The sequence below is a fragment of the Wolffia australiana genome, chromosome 18 (assembly GCF_029677425.1).
Source record: "Wolffia australiana isolate 7733 chromosome 18, ASM2967742v1".
NCBI lineage: Eukaryota > Viridiplantae > Streptophyta > Magnoliopsida > Alismatales > Araceae > Wolffia > Wolffia australiana.
In genome coordinates, this window is record NC_135852.1 from 8,042,378 (window position 1) to 8,061,902 (window position 19,525).

At 37.6% G+C, this 19,525-nt stretch overlaps 2 protein-coding genes across 3 annotated transcripts; both read left to right on the plus strand.

Moving 5' to 3' along the window:
- Window positions 1-2,343: 2,343 nt before the first annotated feature.
- Window positions 2,344-10,884, plus strand: LOC144714986 (allantoinase-like). Its single transcript, XM_078589819.1, has 16 exons — window positions 2,344-2,766; window positions 3,509-4,051; window positions 4,136-4,238; window positions 4,316-4,436; window positions 5,419-5,492; window positions 6,736-6,812; window positions 6,889-6,925; window positions 7,015-7,100; window positions 7,307-7,366; window positions 7,826-7,971; window positions 8,561-8,687; window positions 9,325-9,480; window positions 9,565-9,675; window positions 9,873-9,983; window positions 10,229-10,327; window positions 10,590-10,884. Exons 2-16 carry the CDS (start codon window positions 3,968-3,970, stop codon window positions 10,719-10,721), a joined length of 1,524 nt encoding a protein of 507 aa, XP_078445945.1. The 5' UTR covers window positions 2,344-2,766; window positions 3,509-3,967; the 3' UTR covers window positions 10,722-10,884.
- A 2,316-nt stretch (window positions 10,885-13,200) lies between these two features.
- Window positions 13,201-15,054, plus strand: LOC144714991 (allantoinase-like). Of its 2 annotated transcripts, none has more exons than XM_078589824.1 (4): window positions 13,201-13,477; window positions 13,562-13,664; window positions 13,742-13,862; window positions 14,295-14,679. In XM_078589824.1, the coding sequence occupies exons 1-4, from the start codon at window positions 13,394-13,396 to the stop codon at window positions 14,329-14,331; spliced, it is 345 nt and encodes a 114-aa protein (XP_078445950.1). In that variant the 5' UTR covers window positions 13,201-13,393; the 3' UTR covers window positions 14,332-14,679. The 2 variants fall into 2 exon arrangements, with proteins under 2 accessions (XP_078445950.1, XP_078445949.1); XM_078589823.1 differs by lacking the exon at window positions 14,295-14,679 and adding an exon at window positions 14,866-15,054 and having other exon boundaries at window positions 13,206-13,477.
- The last annotated feature ends 4,471 nt before the right edge of the window (window positions 15,055-19,525 follow it).

Below are 19,525 nucleotides of genomic sequence, written 5' to 3' on the forward strand. Positions count from 1 at the left end.
CGTAATCATCATTGTTGTTGTGTTAGTGATTGTTGCCGTCATTGTCGTCGTCATCGCTGTCATTTTAGTGAGTCTTCACATCAGTGTCATCGTCATCATTGTCGTGTTAGTGATTCTTCTCGTCACTGTCTTCGTCATCGTTGTCGTGTTAGTAGACATGGTTGTTCTGTTCTGTTCATTTGAAGTGAACAAACAAATTGCGCAAAAGATCCGCGCAGGGCCTTGTTCTTTGTTCTGTTCTTTTTTTGTGAAAAAAACGAAGAAAATTCGCATATTCATATAAAATTTTGCATATTTGAACAAAATTAGAACAAAATTTGCACAAAGCGAACAATAGAACCGCATACTGGTCTGTGTGATGATCTGTTCGAATATGATTTTGTTCTGTTCGGAAAACTGAACAGAACGAACTATTCGCATAAATTCGCACAAAAGTAACCGAACAACCATGTCTATGTGTTAGTGATTGTTGCCGTCATTGTCATCATCATCGTTGTTGTTTCAGTGATTGTTCTCATCGCTGTCATCGTCAGTGTTGTCGTGTTAGTGATTGTTGCCGTCATTGTCATCATCGTCATTGTCGTTTTAGTGATTATTCTCATCAATGTCATCATCATCATTGTTGTTTTAGTGATTGTCGCTGTCATTGTCATCATCGTCATTGCTGTTTCAGTGATTGTTCTCATCACTGTCATCGTCATCATTGTTGTTTTAGTGATTGTCGGTGTCATTGACATCATCGTCATTGCTGTTTCAGTGATTGTTCTCATCAATGTCATCGTCAGTGTTGTCGTGTTAGTGATTTTCGCCATCATTGTCATCGTCATCATTGTCGTTTTAGTGATTATTCTCATCAATGTCATCGTCATCATTGTTGTTTTAGTGATTGTCGCCGTCATTGTCATCGTCATCATTGTCGTTTTAGTGATTCTTCTCATCATTGTCATCGTCTTCGTTGTTGTTTTAGTGATTGTCGCCATCATTGTCATCATCATCATTGTTGTTTTAGTGAGTCTTCTCGTCATTGTCATCGTCGTTGTTGTTGTTTGAGTGATTGTTGCCATCATTGTCATCGTCATCATTGTCATTTTATTGAATCTTCTCATCATTGTAATCGTCATCGTTGTTGAGTTAGTGTTTGTTGCCATCTTTGTCATCATCATCGCTGTCATTTTAGTGATTCTTCTCATCGCTGTCATTGCCATCATTGTCCTGTTAGTGATTGTTGCCGTCATTATCATTGTTGTTTAGTGATTCTTCTCATCACTGTTATCGTCATTGTTGTCATTTTGGTGATCCTTCTCGTTACAGCCATTGTCATCATTGTAATTTTAGTGATTGTTCTCATCACTGTCATCATCATCGTCGACATTTTTGTGATTATTGTTAATTGTCGTCTTTGTCATTTTACTGATTGTTGACATCATTGTGATCGTTGTCGTCATCCTCTGCATCCCTAGGCAAGTTCTGGAGAAGTTCTGGGATCATCGTCATCATCTACATCTTCTTGCAGCGTTTTGAGATTATGATGAAAGTCCTCATCTTTATTCGCGACCTCACTGTCACTGTCATTGTCGTCATCATCATCATCATCATCATCCTTATCAGATTATCGCAGGCATCATCGTCATCGTCCTTACCCCTTCGCACGGAGAGGCGGGAGATCCTGGTTAGCATTTCTAAAATTGTCTGAGAGACGAGAGACGAGAGACGAGAGACGAGAGACGAGAGACGAGAGACGAGAGACGAGGTTGAGGAATAGAATCACCCCAGAAGATTCTTTACTATAAAGACTTGCCGCACAAGATCAAGGCCAGAGCGCTGCTAAACTACGAATCCGGCCCCAGCACCGCACATGATCTGACCGGGAAGACGAAAGAGCCCAGTCAAATACTTCCATTTTTTTTTTTTAAATTCAGGAATCTATTTTTGTGGAGGTTTTTTGGAATGTAGTATGCAGAAATTAATTAGACGGCCGATGTAATAAAAGCTGCTGAAACGTCAACCATAAGCCCATGTAAAACGTCCCGGGCCCGGGCCCATATTCCAGATCGGCCCAGCTCGGCCCTGACCACCCGACGGCCCACAAACTGCCACGTCGAATAAATCCGAAGAATCTAGAAACCCCCAAAAGAGACCAGCCTAATAACATCAAGTCGACGACCCAAAAAAAACACGTGGATCATTAATTCGTAATCGATAATTCCACGTAGGCCGGCCCCACAATGATATTTTTTCACCTTCCTAGTTCCTAGTTGGCAGGAATCACTGGCTATTATCGTCCGGATGACCGGCTATATCCGGTTGCCTGCGCCTATAAATTCCCCTCCCCTCTTCAAATCTGAGGTGTTCTTCATCTTCTTCTGCAATTGTCAGTTGGTCGGAGTTCTGAGCTTGTTCTTCGTGTTCGTCGGGAGCTCGTTCGATCTTTGCTGGGGATTGTGAGTGTATGGCCATTAGCTTTCTGACCTACGAGGTATCGGACCTCTGCATCGGGAAGCCGCCATTGGGGTCGTTGCCGGTGTCTTCGACCGTCGGCGAGGCGCTCGATTCGTTGAAGAGATACGGCGGAAGGTACCTTAGCGTGTGGGCAAAGGGTGCGAAATCGAGAGCTTGCGTGGGGAAGGTTTGCATGGTGGACATCATCTGCTATCTCTGCGCCAAGGAGAATCTGAAGAATCCGTCCGCGGCTCTGAGTTCTCCCATTTCCGCTGTCTTTCCCAAGGATTCAGGATGCCTGGTGAAGCATGTCGCACGGGATTCCAGGTGCGTGCTGGCGAGGTTTTGGTTTTGAATTGGTGTTTTTCGCCGAGTTTTTTAGGTTTATTTGATTTTTTGTTGTTTATTGGTGGTGGTAACGTGTTGGCTGTCGAGGTTTTTGATTGACTTCGGTTTGATCTTTTGTCATGTGTTATTTGGTATTTCATTGGAAGTGGCGATTCGTTGATTTGCTCCGTTTTTGCGCGTTTAGAAGCGGTTTTGTTTAATTTCTCGCATTCCTTTGATTAATGCTTGTTTTAATTAAAATTCACTGAAAAAATCGCCGAATCGGTTAGGTCGCTTGACTGTGCCGTCAGTACGAAGAGCCAATTCGTTGACTGCCGAGGTTTTTGACTGACGTCGGCCTTGATCTTTTGTCGTGTGTTATTTGTTATTTTATTGGAAGTGGGGACTCGTTGACTTGCACCGTTCTCGCGTGTTTAGATGTGGTTTTGTTTAATTTCGCACAATCATTGGATTTATGCTCGTTTTATTGAAATAATCGCCGAATTCGTTAGGTCGTTCGACTTTGTATTTAATTTGAGGAGGCAACTCGTGGACTGCCGAGGTTTATGACTGCCTTCGGTCTTGATCTTTCCTCGGGCGTTTATTTTTTTATTTTTTTGGGAGTGGAAATGCGTTGACTTTCTACGTCCTTGTATGCTAAGGTAGCATCCTGCTCAATTTATTATCACGATCATTCCAAATCCTTTTATTAATGATCCTTAATTTGGTGATTTTTTCACAGAATTGATCAATTCTTGGGTTCAATATGAGATCTAGAGGGCAGAGTAAGAGGGAATGTGGGAGATCGAAAAATGGAGAAGAATAGGGGCAGTGAGAGCGTGAGGAAGAGTCAGGGAACGAGAGAAGAATAAGGAGAGGGAGAGGGAGAGGGAGAGGGGGAGTGATTGAGAGAGGGGGAGACAGAGAATCGGAGAAGAAGAGAACGCACAATTCGCACGGATTCGCACCAAGCGAACCGCACGACCATGTCTAGAGGAGACAGAGAGAGAGAACCTGAGAGAGAGATAGTCAGTTAGAGAGAGAGAGAGAGGGAGAGAATTCGGACGAAGCTTTCACTCCAATCCAAAGTTTGCGCACGACAATGTTGAGGAGATTGTAATAAACTCTGTTTTGAATTCTTCCGGATTCTCATTCTCTTGCGAAGAAGAAGCGTGTTTGCAAAGGATTGCTCGGAGGAGTTATGGATCCACTAATCTGGCGAGTTCTGCCCGTGCTAACTGCTCTATTCGCGATTATATTTCTCTACATCGGAAGGCCAAACAAGGTAATTAATTTTTTAATCTCTGAATGATATGAACGCGCGAGAACTAACTTGATTGAGTTTGAATTGGGGTTGTCTTGTTGGCAGTCGATTTCAGGTGAACTTAGCCAGTGTAGTCTACTCCCGCACGACCATTTTATCATACGCAGCAAGCGTATTATCTCATCGGATGGTGTTCTCGACGGGTCAGGTCAGAAATTTGCGTGATTTTTTTGTCGAATTCGGAGCAGAATTATGACTTTTCTTTGATGTGGAGTTGATTTTCAGTTGAGGTAAAAAACGGGATAATTGTTTCCATTGTGGAAGGGCACGGTCAGGCTTTGGATAATTCACCGGTTCACATACTTGACTACGGCGATGCAGTTGTTATGCCTGGACTGGTCGATGTGTAAGTTTTAAACCATTGAAGTGTTTTTGATGAAGATTGATGCAAGAAGATCTAATGAGAAGCGGTTTCGAGAATTTTATTTACACAATTTATGTTCTTTGAATAGTTTTCATTGACAGAATTTTCATTGTCGCATGGTGGGTCGAAGCACACATTACTGAACACGAAGCGTTTCTCGAAATCAGTCTGAAATTGACATTTTATAGTTTGAATTGACATTATGGTTCACCTCGCGTTTGTTTTCTTCTGGAATAAAGTTAAAATTTATTCGCCATATTCATGGTCGAAATATGATACGAACCTTGATCTAAGTTTGTATGTGGAGGGGAGTAGAGGGCGAGGTAAGGTAGAATTTCCCGGGGTCGGACAGTACAAACAGGAATGATCGAAGAGATCTAATGGATGGGGCAGGGATCAGCCAGGGACGAGCCGCCTGAAGACGCGATGAAGGGTCAACGATCACGAGGGGCGGGGATCGTCGGAGACTAGAAGAGAGTCAAACGGCAGGGGTGGGGATCAGATTGGAGGGGAGCCGACTCAAGATCCGGTGGGACGATCACTGGGATAGGGGATCACTGGACCGTACGGCAATGTGACTGAGACAAGGAGGATCGAGATAGTAAACCAAGAGGCCATTTGTAACCTTAAGTCTTGACTGACCTCCTAAAGTTAGGGCTACCCGAGAAGAAGCAATCTATCCAATGGGCTAAAATGCCAAAGATACCCTTTGGGTTATAGGATCATATCAAAAAATTCAACTGATGAGAATAATTACAATGATTTCCTCTTTTTTCAATGCGTGTTTTCCTTAGAGAATTGTTTGCATTTGAATGAGCCAGCGGCGTTGGAGAAAATTTAAAGGGAATTTCAAGTAAACATCAATGAATCACATTTAAAGATTTCTGCTGTAGTCAATGACTCGTAAGCAGAAATGTTTGCCCATAGTTCATGAATGTTAACCATAAACGGCTTTGTCTTGTAGGCACGTGCATTTGAATGAACCTGGAAGAGTTGAATGGGAAGGTTTCTCAACGGGAACAAAAGCTGCTGCTGCTGGTATGAGCCTTAAGATAGAATTTGATACTGTAAAAACACACCCTACTTAAAGTTAGGGAAACATATTTGATTTTGACCTACTCATTTAAGTGATTACCCCTTGAAATTAAGCGAATCCTGGAATTTTGGTTCCTTACAAATTTACTTTGGGCAATATATGTTAATTGATCTCGTAATGTTTAGGTCCAGAATGTTATGATACAGATCTTGGGTATAAATCCCCATCAAGGTTTTTTGGAAGGGAAGAGATAACAATATAAAGATAGATAGGAAGATGACAATGGCTGCCCTCCAGTTTACGCACAAGTTCTTGACTGCCTTTCTGTGGGGTAGGGCTACAGGTACTAAAAGGGGAAAAGTAGTCGGTATTGGAGATCCTGTCATGTTTCATTCCATGTTAAAACCTCTCAGGATTTATTCCGCACTGAAAAACATTCCTTTGCTAGTAAATATGAAGTTTTTACCTGCAAAAATCTAATATGCATCGACCATCTTTGATTTGATAGGTTAGATTCAACAGGCGAATAATTTGGTTAAAAATCCAATAAATACAAATTATCTTCATGGCGGCTTGGTACGGTAATATGATACACAACGTTTCTTCTCTAAGCAATATGAAAGGAAGAAACGTAGGCACGTGTGAGTTGACTCAGCGTTGACTAAGCACATGGGAGTTCAGGTGTAAATAAATGAAACGGGCAACCAGGGGGGAATCATCTTTCAAGAATTTAGTTGCCAGGAGTGGCCAAGGCTGGGGAGCAGGATCGGGCCTGCCGTCCAGAGTGGAAGACACGAGGAGTCCTCCACGAATTCTACTTCATTCTTTTAGCTGATCTCTCTGTCCACCTTAATTCTTCTTCTGATATTGGGCGAGGAATCTCTCGTCACTTCTATCAATCGGCATTGCCATTTACTTTGCATTGCGGATCTATATATCAACCACATCACGTGATAAGATTGTGGATTGATATCATAATATTATAGGTATAGGCAAGAAAATATGAATTATTTTTTTCAGTGCTAGGGCAGCTCAGTACCATTATACAAATCTGTCTATTTTGTGCCATTACTTTACAAGGTGCTTATGCGGGGAACCCCCAAACTGGTACCGATTTATTCAAATCGTTAAAGAAGTAGAAAAAAACAACAGATATAGTTTCGTTTCGGATGATACCTTCTGCTGAAATATCTTATTTCCCGTTTTGTTACAATAATTTGGCATACAAATTATAATTTTCTGCAGGGGGCGTAACGACCTTGATTGACATGCCTCTCAACAGTTTTCCAACTGTCATATCTGAAGAAAACCTAAGATTAAAGGTTCACATCTCTTGATAGAGTATATCTTTTATTACTCAATTTGAATGACTGATAACAGTTTTTTTTGTCACATTAGCTTGAAGCTGCAAAGAATAAACTTCACGTTGATGTTGGTATGATAAACACACTGCATTTCTAATTTAGCCTCCGAAGGATGTCTTTATGACTGTCATTGTTGATTTCCCGAAATTGTGCGCTACAGGTTTCTGGGGGGGCCTTGTGCCTTCAAATGCATTTAACCGCAGTTCCTTGGAGAGTCTTCTTGATGCTGGTGTTCTTGGACTGAAGGTGATTCTTTTTGTTGAATAAATTTTATACAACCCATAAAGAAGTAAAATAAACTTTTATTCTAACATTAAATTTAAGTAAAGCTCTATTTCAGAAACTTTAACTCCTCCGGAAAAACTATCTACCTGCTGGTTCCTCATTTTTATCATCTCATGCGCAAAAAATGTAGTAATAATGTCTGAGCCCGTCTTCTGTCTTTGTTGCAGTCTTTTATGTGTCCCTCGGGAATTAATGATTTCCCAATGACAAATGTTACTCACATCAAGGTGTGTTCCTCTCTTTGATTCTTTGGCGTTTAAGTCTTATATATGTAGGCCGTTCGTTAGTGTAGAACCCAGAGGCGAAGGAAGAAGTCACCAGAGAAGAGAGTTAAAGAAGAGAGAAATGGAAAATAAACAGACGTCCGTCTAATTCCATGGGGACTGATGGGTCATGTATTTATACATGTCAATAAAATAATTGAACTGTAATGGAATTTACAATGTGAAAAATGAACTAATTTGTCATTTAACAGTTCGGATACAAGTTGCTATGCAAGTTTCAGTTCCATTTCTCTTCTCTAATGAAGTCAAAGATAGGAATAGCTATGTTCATTTTCCATTTTTTTGGTGAACGCAGAGATGTCATCTAGGAAAACGTTGGACAGTGAGGCAGAATATGAAATAATATATATATATACATCTTCTTACTCCTTTTTCCATTCAATTGTATGAGTTTACTTGTAGGAAGGTTTGCATGTCTTGGCGAAATACAGGAGACCATTGCTTGTTCATGCTGAGATTCAACTGGATGCTGAAGGCAATGAAGATGAAGCAATGTCACCAGACCCTACCTCCTACTCTACTTATCTGATGACAAGGCCATCTTCATGGTGAGTCCAGGACTGACATACCCTCAACTGGTATTGATGTAAGGAAAATATGTCCTCTCTTTACCGTCCTAGTTAACATAATCCTTCATATTTCTTACGTGATGGGATAATCTCAATTTATCAGGAAGAAATACTTTTATTGGCAAGAGCTAATCACTGTAGGTGTCTAAACTTGCTTGCTTGGATCATCGTCATCAGGACACACACAGGTGATGTGACCATGATAAGTTTGTGGATAAATCATCGTCGTCCATGGAACACTTGTTCAACTTGTACCTTCCTTGACAGGATCGATTCCCTGGGGGATAAGTAAAATATAATTGCTATGTGAGGGGTATTGCGTAGATTTTTTTTAGTTACACTAGATCATAAAAATGTAAGTCATCGATTGTGAATAAATAAGTAGTTTGTCATTGATTCTGCTTTGAGCCTTTGAAATGGTTTGCCTTTGTTTAGCTTCAGGTCATTGCCCAGTTACCGCTAACACTTCTACTTACTTTCCTAAAAAAAAAGTCTACTTCTGAAAGACCTGTGCTTTGTTTCTGTTCTATTGCCTGGAATTTACTCTGTGCCAAATTTATACGATAAGGGAAGAGGCAGCCATCAGAGAGCTGCACAGAGTGGCTAAAGATACAAAGGTTGGCCAGCGTGCGGAAGGAGCTAGTCTACATATTGTTCATCTTGCAGATTCAGGGAAATCTCTGGATATTATCAAAGTACTTGAACCGGCTTCTAACTTTATTCTTTTGAGCACAGTATTTTCATGACAAGAACGGATCTTCGTGGAGTATTGTAATTAAAGTTTTGTAGGTCCTTAGGGAGCAAGCTGTTAAATGACAGGGGGATTTAGTTTTTATTTTTATTTTTATTAGGGCTCATGAATGGAACTCTATAAATAGGTTACTTCACAGTAGTGCTTGCTCGCAATGACGAATATCATCGTAGTCATAAAAAATCCTCCATCATCATTGACTCTCTTCCTAATCTGCATCCTGAGTGACAATGACGATTTTGTCATCATCATCATCCTGGTTGCGGGCGAATGATGAAGATGATTACAGTTTGGCCTCGGTCTCTTGTCATCTGAGATCAACAGAGGGAGAGTGATGAGAGGCGATGATGAGACAAAACTCTCATCATCATCCTGCCTGCAGATGAGGGATGATAATAATGACCTTTTCATCCTTGTCATCGTCATCCTGTTGAGGAAGATTGATGGGGATGACGAACATTAACACTCTGTCATATTTTTCTTTTATTTGATCCCCCTATTTTGATGTAGCATTGTCTCCTCTTTCTTAACTACCAACACATGGTCCCAGTGAGAAATTTGATGTAAAAACAAAATTTCAGGAAGCAAAGGAAAGTGGAGCAAGCTTGAGTGTTGAAACTTGCCCTCACTACTTGGCATTTTCTGCCGAAAAAATAAACAAAGGAGATACACGCTTCAAGTGTGCTCCTCCCATTCGAGATGATGAGAATAGGAAAAAGCTCTGGCAGGCTTTGAAGGTATCAATTTTTGACATTATTTATTTTTCTTTTTCCCTTTTTTCCACCCAAATATCTAATTTCCTTTTGCTTTCTGCCGTTTAGGAAGGGCATATTGATATGCTTAGTTCTGATCATTCGCCTAGTTCTCCAGAGCTCAAGCTGTTTGATCAAGGCGATTTTCTCCGGGCATGGGGAGGAATTTCATCGCTACAGGTTTAAAAAACCAAGAAAATAAACATAGATTTCCCGCTCATGAATCATATACAAATCATTGAGAAATCTTCAAGTTTACGTTCTTTTAATTGTTGAAATCTATGACTTTTATTTTATAGAGAAGACCCATATATTACAGTTTATTTTTATTTTACGATTATTATTAGCTAATAGGCCTCAAACATTACTTTATGTAGTTTGTACTTCCAGTGACCTGGTCGCATGGAAAAAGCTTTGGAATTACTCTAAATCAGTTATCCACATGGTGGAGTGAGAGACCGGCGAGACTTGCGGGGCTAGAATTCAAGGTGCTATCCATGATGATATCCTAAAACTAAGTTCTCATGCTGCTATCCTTCTTTCTTTTCATAAATTTCTTCGTAATTCTTACTATTGACCTGTTTGTCTTTCTATCTTCCAGGATCTTTATTTCTCTATTTATTTTGCGCTCTCAACATCTAAACTTTTTTTTAATTAATGCTAAATTTCGATCGACCCATCTTGAGGAAAGAAAATTCATGAATTCTGGATATATCAATAAAATTGAATTCAGGGGGCTATCTCTGGCGGAAATCATGCCGATATTGTTGTCTGGGATCCAGACGAGGAGTTTGCGCTCAATGAAGATTATCCCTCATACCACAAACACCCTGTAAGTATGCCATCTGCTGCATTTTTTCTCACTCAGAATTTATTTTTCTTATTTTAAAATTTCTTGATAAAAGAAGAGTTTTTCAAAGAGTAAAACCTTTTACAGCTTAGAATTATTTCGTTGTCTGCTCTAATCTCTCATTATTCTGAGAAAATGATGCTTACTGGAGTTTTTCTCCTAGATTCCTTTTTTCGGGTTTAATATGATAAAGGGTTGAAATTGGCTTTCTAAACTATCTCATTCTCTGTTCTTATTTATACAGAATATCTCACCTTACATGGGCATGAAATTATGGGGTAAGGTCAAGGCGACCTTTGTCAGAGGTAATCTGGTGTTTGTCGAGGGTAAGCACACTCCGGCGGCCTGTGGAGTTACTATATTGGCGAAAAAATAATTGTAAAAGGTAAGTTGGTAGGTCTTACTCAATAGGATTATTGAGCATGAAAAATTGATTATTCAATTCTGTGTGGTCCAAGTGTCAAGCAGCAGATAGAATTGTGGCTGTATGTGATTTTTGTTTGGGTTATTTCTTAAGGTTTGGGTTAGTTCTTCAGTTGCGTCGATGTTGCAGTAAATGTCAATGTTGTGATGATTGATAACTATATGGTGGTAATTTTGTTGGTTGATGGTGAGGGGGAGAGATTGAAAGAGAGATGTGTAAATATATAGAAACAGAGACACATAGAAAAAAATAGAAAACAAAATAAAAAAAGAAAAAAGGAAAAAGAGAAAAAGAAAAAATGAAAAATAAGAATAAATAATGAAAAATAAACAATAAAAAATAAAGATTAAAAAAATAAAGATAAAAATCAAAAAATAAATATAAAAAATACAAATCTAAACAAATAAAAAATAGAAATATAAATTAAAATACAAATAGAAAATATAAAAATACAGAAAAAATATAAATTAAAATATCAATAGTAATAAAAATAAAAATAAAAATGAAAATAAAAATAAGAACAAAAAATTAAAATTGAAATTAAATTAAATATTAAAAATTAAAATCAAATATTGAAAATTAAAATTAAATATTGAAAATTAAAATTAAATATTGAAAATTAAAAATTAAAAAGGGTAAAATAAAAAGAAAAAGGAAAACAGGAAAAAGAAAAAACAAAAAAGAAAAAACGGCAAAAAGAAAAAAAGAAAAAAATAAAAAAGAAAAAAGAAAAACAAAAAAGAAAACTAAGAGAAAACATAAAAAGAAAAAAGAAAACAAGAACAAAAAGGAAAAAAGAAAAAGTAAAAAAAGAAAAAAAGAAAAAAACAAAGAAAAAAAATGAAAAAAGAAAAAAAAGAAAAAAATAAAAAGAACAAAAAGGAAAAAAAAAAGAAAAAAAGAAAGAAGAAAAAATAAGAAAAAATAAAAAAAAGAAAAAAAGAGAAAAAAGAGAAAAAAGAAAAAAAGTAGGCTATTTGTAACAAAGAAAAAAAGAACATTAAAAAAATAAGTCAGCGCGCCTTAGTCTATTTGTAACAAAGAAGTAGGCTAGGCTGAATGGAAAAAAAATAAAAAGAAAAAGAAAAAAGGAAAAAAGAAAAAAGAAAAGGGAAAAAGAAAAAGGAAAAAAATAAAGAATGAAAAAAATTGAAAAAAGAAAAATAAAAAAAGAAGGAAAGAAAAAAGATAGGAGGAAAAAAGGAAAAAGAAAAAAAGAGAAAAAGTAAAAATAAAAAATAAAAAATAAAAAAGTAGAAAGAAAAAAAAGAAAAAAATAAAAAAAGAAAGAAGAAAAAAAGAAAAATAAAAAATAAAAAATAAAAAAGAAAAAATAAAGAAGAAAAGTAAGAAAGAAAAAGTAAAAAAGAAACAAGATAAAAAGAGAAATAAAAAGAAAAAAGAACAAAAAAAAGAAGAAGAAAAGGACAAAAGAACAAAAATAGTAGAAAAAAGAAAAAAAGAACAAAAACAGAAGAAAAAAGAAAATAAAAAAGAGTGACATTAAAAGAAGAGAGGGTGGAAAAGTAAGGTTGGCAGAGGATGACTATTTTGTCATCATCGTCCTCATCGTCATCTTGGCATTTTGGGCTTGTCATCCATATTGTGTCATCATGGATGAGTGAAAGCGCCAATGACGAATGTGTTATCGTCATTGTTATCCACTTGGCATTGTCATCATTGACATCAACCTAAGATTGGCAGATGATGACGATTTCGTCATGGTCGTCTATCATTGTCATTGTCATCCCAAATATTATCATTGTCATCACAATCCGTTTGTGCTTGGAGCAATGCCAATAATTATGATGATGATGATGATGATGATGACGACGATGATGATGACAATGAGAATTCACGATTGCCCGCTCAGGATCATTAATGCCAAAGCCTAACCAAGAAGAGAGGAGAGAGAAAGAGAGTTAGATCCTAGAGGATGAGAGAGTGAGATGCTTGACTGAAAGAACGTGAGATCTTAGAGGGAGAGAGAGAGGAGGAGATTAAGAGAGGGGAGCGATTGAGAGAGGGGGAGTGTGACAACTCGAGAAGAAGAGGGAGAGGGGGAGCGATTAAGAGAGGGGGAGACTGAGAACTCGAGAAGAGGAAGAGAGGGGGAGTGATTGAGAGAGGGGGAGACAGAGAATCGGAGAAGAGGAAGAGGGAGAGGGAGAGGAAGAGGAGTAGTAATTGAGGGGGAGTCAGAGAATCGGAGAAGAGGGCGGCAAGGAGGAGGACTTAAAACGCTTTTTCTTTTTCTTTTTTTTTTTAAATCGCACAATTCGCACAAACGAACCGCACAGAGTTCTGTGCGAAGTGCGGTTTGTTTCAGAGTTTGTTCTGTTCGGAAATCCGAACAGAACGCACAATTCGCACGGATTCGCACAAAGCGAACCGCACGACCATGTCTAGAGGAGACAGAGAGAGAGAGGGAACCTGAGAGAGAGATAGTCAGTTAGAGAGAGAGAGAGAGGGATCGATCGAATTTGGACGAAGCTTTCACTCCAATCCGAAGTTTGCGCACAACAATGTTGAGAAGATTGTAATAAACTCTGTTTTGAATTCTTCCGGATTCTCATTCTCTTGCGAAGAAGAAGCGTGTTTGCAAAGGATTGCTCGGAGGAGTTATGGATCCACTAATCTGGCGAGTTCTGCCCGTGCTAACTGCTCTATTCGCGATTATATTTCTCTACATCGGAAGGCCAAACAAGGTAATTAATTTTTTAATCTCTGAATGATATGAACGCGCGAGAACTAACTTGATTGAGTTTGAATTGGGGTTGTCTTGTTGGCAGTCGATTTCAGGTGAACTTAGCCAGTGTAGTCTACTCCCGCACGACCATTTTATCATACGCAGCAAGCGTATTATCTCATCGGATGGTGTTCTCGACGGGTCAGGTCAGAAATTTGCGCGATTTTTTTGTCGAATTCGGAGCAGAATTGTGACTTTTCTTTGATGTGGAGTTGATTTTCAGTTGAGGTAAAAAACGGGATAATTGTTTCCATTGTGGAAGGGCACGGTCAGGCTTTGGATAATTCACCGGTTCACATACTTGACTACGGCGATGCAGTTGTTATGCCTGGACTGGTCGATGTGTAAGTTTTAAACCATTGAAGTGTTTTTGATGAAGATTGATGCAAGAAGATCTAATGAGAAGCGGTTTTGAGAATTTTATTTACACAATTTATGTTCTTTGAATAGTTTTCATTGACAGAATTTTCATTGTCGCATGGTGGGTCGAAGCACACATTACTGAACACGAAGCGTTTCTCGAAATCAGTCTGAAATTGACATTTTATAGTTTGAATTGACATTATGGTTCACCTCGCGTTTGTTTCCTTCCTTTTTATATGATTTTTCTTCTGGAAGAAAGTTAAAATTTATTCGCCATATTCATGGTCGAAATATGATACGAACCTTGATCTAGGTTTGTATGTGGAGGGGAGTAGAGGGCGAGGTAAGGTAGAATTTCCCGGGGTCGGACAGTACAAACAGGAATGATCGAAGAGATCTAATGGATGGGGCAGGGATCAGCCAGGGACGAGCCGCCTGAAGACGCGATGAAGGGTCGACGATCACGAGGGGCGGGGATCGTCGGAGACTAGAAGAGAGTCAAACGGCAGGGGTGGGGATCAGATTGGAGGGGAGCCGACTCAAGATCCGGTGGGACGATCACTGGGATAGGGGATCACTGGACCGTACGGCAATGTGACTGAGACAAGGAGGATCGAGATAGTAAACCAAGAGGCCATTTGTAACCTTAAGTCTTGACTGACCTCCTAAAGTTAGGGCTACCCGAGAAGAAGCAATCTATCCAATGGGCTAAAATGCCAAAGATACCCTTTGGGTTGTAGGATCATATCAAAAAATTCAACTGATGAGAATAATTACAATGATTTCCTCTTTTTTCAATGCGTGTTTTCCTTAGAGAATTGTTTGCATTTGAATGAGCCAGCGGCGTTGGAGAAAATTTAAAGGGAATTTCAAGTAAACATCAATGAATCACATTTAAAGATTTCTGCTGTAGTCAATGACTCGTAAGCAGAAATGTTTGCCCATAGTTCATGAATGTTAACCATAAACGGCTTTGCCTTGTAGGCACGTGCATTTGAATGAACCTGGAAGAGTTGAATGGGAAGGTTTCTCAACGGGAACAAAAGCTGCTGCTGCTGGTATGAGCCTTAAGATAGAATTTGATACTGTAAAAACACACCCTACTTAAAGTTAGGGAAACATATTTGATTTTGACCTACTCATTTAAGTGATTACCCCTTGAAATTAAGCGAATCCTGGAATTTTGGTTCCTTACAAATTTACTTTGGGCAATATATGTTAATTGATCTCGTAATGTTTAGGTCCAGAATGTTATGATACAGATCTTGGGTATAAATCCCCATCAAGGTTTTTTGGAAGGGAAGAGATAACAATATAAAGATAGATAGGAAGATGACAATGGCTACCCTCCAGTTTACGCACAAGTTCTTGACTGCTTTTCTGTGGGGTAGGGCTACAGGTATTAAAAAGGGGAAAAGTAGTCGGTACTGGAGATTCTGTCATGTTTCATTCCATGTTAAAACCTCTCAGGATTTATTTCGCACTGAAAAAATTCCTTTGCCAGTAAGTATGAGGTTTTTATCCGCAATAATCTAATATGCATCGACCATCTTTGATTTGATAGGTTAGATTCAACAGGCGAATAATTTGGTTAAAAATCCAATAAATACAAATTATCTTCATGGCGGCTTGGTATGGTAATATGATACGAATTATTTTTGTCCGGGTTATTTCTTAAGGTTTGGGTTAGTTCTTCAGTTGCGTCGATGTTGCAGTAAATGTCAATCTTGTGATGATTGATAACTATATGATGGTAATTTTGTTGGTTGATGGTGAGGGGGAGAGATTCATGAAAAGGATAATAAAATAAAGGCCCAAAAATGGATATTCATGAATTGAACGCAACACATGGCCTCATGAAAATAAAAAAGGTTTAAAATATTATAAAATTGATATTGAATTAAATAAAGGCCCAAAAGATTATAAAGATATATATATATTGACTTAGAAAAACATTATATTTACAAATTTAATGTCAATTAATTCCATAAAATTAGATAATGAGTCAAAAAATTATATTGCTTCAGGATTTCCTGTCATAAAAATCCCAAAAAAAATTAAAAATACATAAAATTCAGAATATAACTCTAAAAGATAAAGTCAATCATTTTGAGTTGATAACATGCATATAACTAATTTGATGAAAATAGACAATTAATTATGGTCATACTTAGCTACTTAAGATGTGTTATCAGGTATAAAGCAAAAGTGCATTCACTCTATTATGTTATGAAGAAGAGCATCCAAAGAAAATTGACAGATGTTGCCCAAGTGTCATTACCACTTGACGTAATGGACTTTGGAGAACAACATTTTACTCTTAGGGATGATTATGCATTAGGTAGACTCATAGGTGAGCGTGAATTGGGCATACACCACTTGAAAGGTCCCTACACTGGGAAAACATGAGCGCACATATCCTTTAAATTTTGGAGGAGTTTGAGCTGAAGTCAAAGGTAAGCGTGACTTTTTTTATGAATTATATTTTTTTTCTCAGTTCCTTCTTATCAACATGACATAATTTTACACAGGTGTATGCATTGTCCACATACAATGCATAAAATAATAAAACAAATGAAGCCAATGAACCCCCATTTAGGTGCAAGAAGACATGTGTTGTACGTTGCGCACGTCATCAACCTTGTGGTCTAGGGAGGGTTGAGCTTCCTACGTGTAACATAGGCACCATCTAAGCCACTTATTATAGACTATGACGATATGCTTAGGGTGAATGATAGTGAACAATACAACGTGTTTGATGACATCGATACATCTATGATGGTTCAGCTCAAGGAGGCAATCGCTGCAATACATGGCTTAATACATTGTGGAGAGCGACATGTAGCATCATGCAAACAGTTTGGCCAATCCGACTAGAGAAAGGTTCCCTTGGTCTACCCAACAAGGTGGAATTTTATGTATGCGATGCTGATAGCAAATGTCAAGAAAGGGCATGTTCTAGATTTAATTGTGTTGAAAATGTTAAAGAAACTAGTGTTAGTGGATGATGAATGGGAAATGATTAAGGATTTCACAGGTATTTTGCAACCTCTCGAGATGGCTATCGCCCTGGCATGCCAATCAAAGGTGCCAACAATGAATGAATCCATTGTTAACATCAAAGCAATAACAAGACATTTGGATAGTGTCACACATTGTATCAGAGATAGAAGGTTGTTTCAAGTCAAAATGTTATATCAGCATGACAGTGGACATCTATCTACAATGCTTGTGAGGGGATGAAGACCAAGATGACCAAATATGCATCACTCCTCACTCGCACCCATGCCTTCACTGTTGCAGCAGTCATTGATCCCTTCATGAAACTACGGTTCAGTTGACCACGACCACGAGGATGAATTTCAATTGTATATCCAAACTTTATTACATGCTCTCGAAGTCACCAATGATGGGACCATAGTTCATACAATTTCTCATGGATATTTTCGACATCGTGAACATCTACAACTTTATTTAATGAAGCATTGGGTGAGTTATTACCAGACGACAAGTAGACACCCACCATTGATCCAAGGCAAGAGCTAGATGTGTAAATAAGCTCACCTCCTCTTAAGGGAATTGAACCATTGCACTAGTGGAAGGTAACACGTGAACACTCATACCCAGGGTTAGCAATGGTTGCAAAGGAATTCCTATCAGTTTTGACGAGGGTGCGCCCTAAAAAAGATTCTTCTATATAGGCCATGCCATCATCACCTATAAGCAATCTAGGTTGACAGATAAGAGCATCAATTTACTAATGATGTACTCAAGTGTTGGCGGCAAGCGGAGGATGATGTCAGCAATGATGCCAAGAAAATAGATGGAGATAGCAACGAAGGCCCAAGTGTTGATAAGGTTCTTTTTTTGCTTCAAACTACTGAACTATTTAGACATTGTTTTATCTATTGATACTGGTTACACATTGAATACTTTTTTTATAATTCTAATATTTCTTAAAATATTTATTTATGTGAATTGATCAAATTATTAGGCTATCAGCTACCACTCCTATTACCTGTCTGATTAACACGTTGTTTAAGGACTCCCTAATTTACATAAGTATTTGTAAAAAGTTTTCACACCCAGGAAAATATTAATCTGTATACATATATCAGAAAATATTAATCTGCATATTGTGAATAGTGCATAAATATCAATTATTATCCACATTGTGATGGACATCAAGACTATAATGTTAATTTCATGCTTATAATTAATTTATTCAAAATGAATGTTAACTAGATATCTAATAATGATAAAATATTATTTACTATGTTTATCATTCAAATATTTTTCTATTGTCACAATGTAAAATATTATACTATAGAAGTATGTAATCATATTTGTGAATTTGTGCCAGTTGCGGCGCGAATTTCCGCTCAAATTTGCACCGAACATCATGTATGGGGGTTTGTGCCATCATAAATTTGCACAAGTGGTGCGAAGTTTTGCGCCTCACCACACAACCTACTCTAGTTTTAATTAGTAAACTCACTTATTTAGGGCTAACAACCCCTATTCATCTTTCATCATAAACCAAATATCATCATTATCTTGAAACTAGTAATCATTTAATAATATATTTATCTATCTCTGAACCTAACTCATATTTTGGAGCTGAACAAATATAAAATTTTCCCTACTGAGGTTCCATAAAGTAATTTATACTCAATAGATAGTGGACTGAAACCTATAATCAGTATCTAAATTATTCCTATATAATTCGTCAAATACTAATCATGTTCACTCTTATATCTAAGCAAAAAGATAAGGTCTAAATTTATCTTATTCCTCCTCTATTCATTGCCACCAGCCCTGTGTACGTAGACAAAACCTTAAGACCTTTCAAGTCCCTGACACTTAAAATTGCTTTGGCTTTAATTACAAAATATAGGGGTCTTGGATTGCCTAATTCACTTGTAAAGCATATGTTAACACTTGTGAAGTCTACAATTAAACATTATTAAAATACAAAATCAAACAAAGCAAATACATCATTTAAAATATAGAAAACAGAATTAATAAGTCTGAGGAATTATGGGTTAATTTTAAATCCAAATCCGACTCCAGATAGGTTTTATTTTAAATATTTTGGATTTAATGTTGAAATCTGCAAGTCTATATGGAACATGTATTTCTCTCGCCAACTCAACTACATCAAGGTGTAAGGATAAAATTAGGTCAATGACTCAATACGATGATATTATAACTAGTTAAAGTTAATGACCGGCTTGGATTCAAAAAATAAATTTGTCCAATCTCCCATGACGAGGTCCAAGAACAATCTTCTCTTGGTTCAATTTAAAATTATAAAACAAGGAAGCAAAATAATAGAAAGTAACGAGACTAGATGCCAATAAATGAGATTTTAATAGCAGTAATTCTTCAAAACAAGGTTTCAGCACACTGCTCTTTGTCAAACTTGTATTGGTATCTCACAAACTTTGACCATCACAGAAACTCAACACAGAGTTTGTTTGATGAGAGAACTTGATTTTGAGCGGAGACCCCTTTGCTTGGTTTTCAATCTTTGTTGCCAAGACGGTATTAAAAAAAGGACAATTTATACAGACGTTATTAAATTATTTTCCATACCCTATATTGAAGAACATTCCTAATAATTTTTAAAGGGTTTCCAAGA

What these genes read in the sequence shown, in the direction of transcription:
- LOC144714986 (XM_078589819.1), top strand. Translation starts at nt 3,968, where the DNA reads ATGGATCCACTAATCTGGCGAGTTCTGCCCGTGCTAACTGCTCTATTC. An exon ending in AACAAAAGCTGCTGCTGCTG is followed by an intron (nt 5,493 to 6,735) that starts GTATGAGCCTTA and finishes AATTTTCTGCAG; the next exon opens with GGGGCGTAACGACCTTGATT. An exon ending in AGCTCTGGCAGGCTTTGAAG is followed by an intron (nt 9,481 to 9,564) that starts GTATCAATTTTT and finishes TCTGCCGTTTAG; the next exon opens with GAAGGGCATATTGATATGCT.
- LOC144714991 (XM_078589823.1), top strand. Translation starts at nt 13,394, where the DNA reads ATGGATCCACTAATCTGGCGAGTTCTGCCCGTGCTAACTGCTCTATTC. An exon ending in ACATCGGAAGGCCAAACAAG is followed by an intron (nt 13,478 to 13,561) that starts GTAATTAATTTT and finishes TCTTGTTGGCAG; the next exon opens with TCGATTTCAGGTGAACTTAG. An exon ending in TGGTGTTCTCGACGGGTCAG is followed by an intron (nt 13,665 to 13,741) that starts GTCAGAAATTTG and finishes GTTGATTTTCAG; the next exon opens with TTGAGGTAAAAAACGGGATA.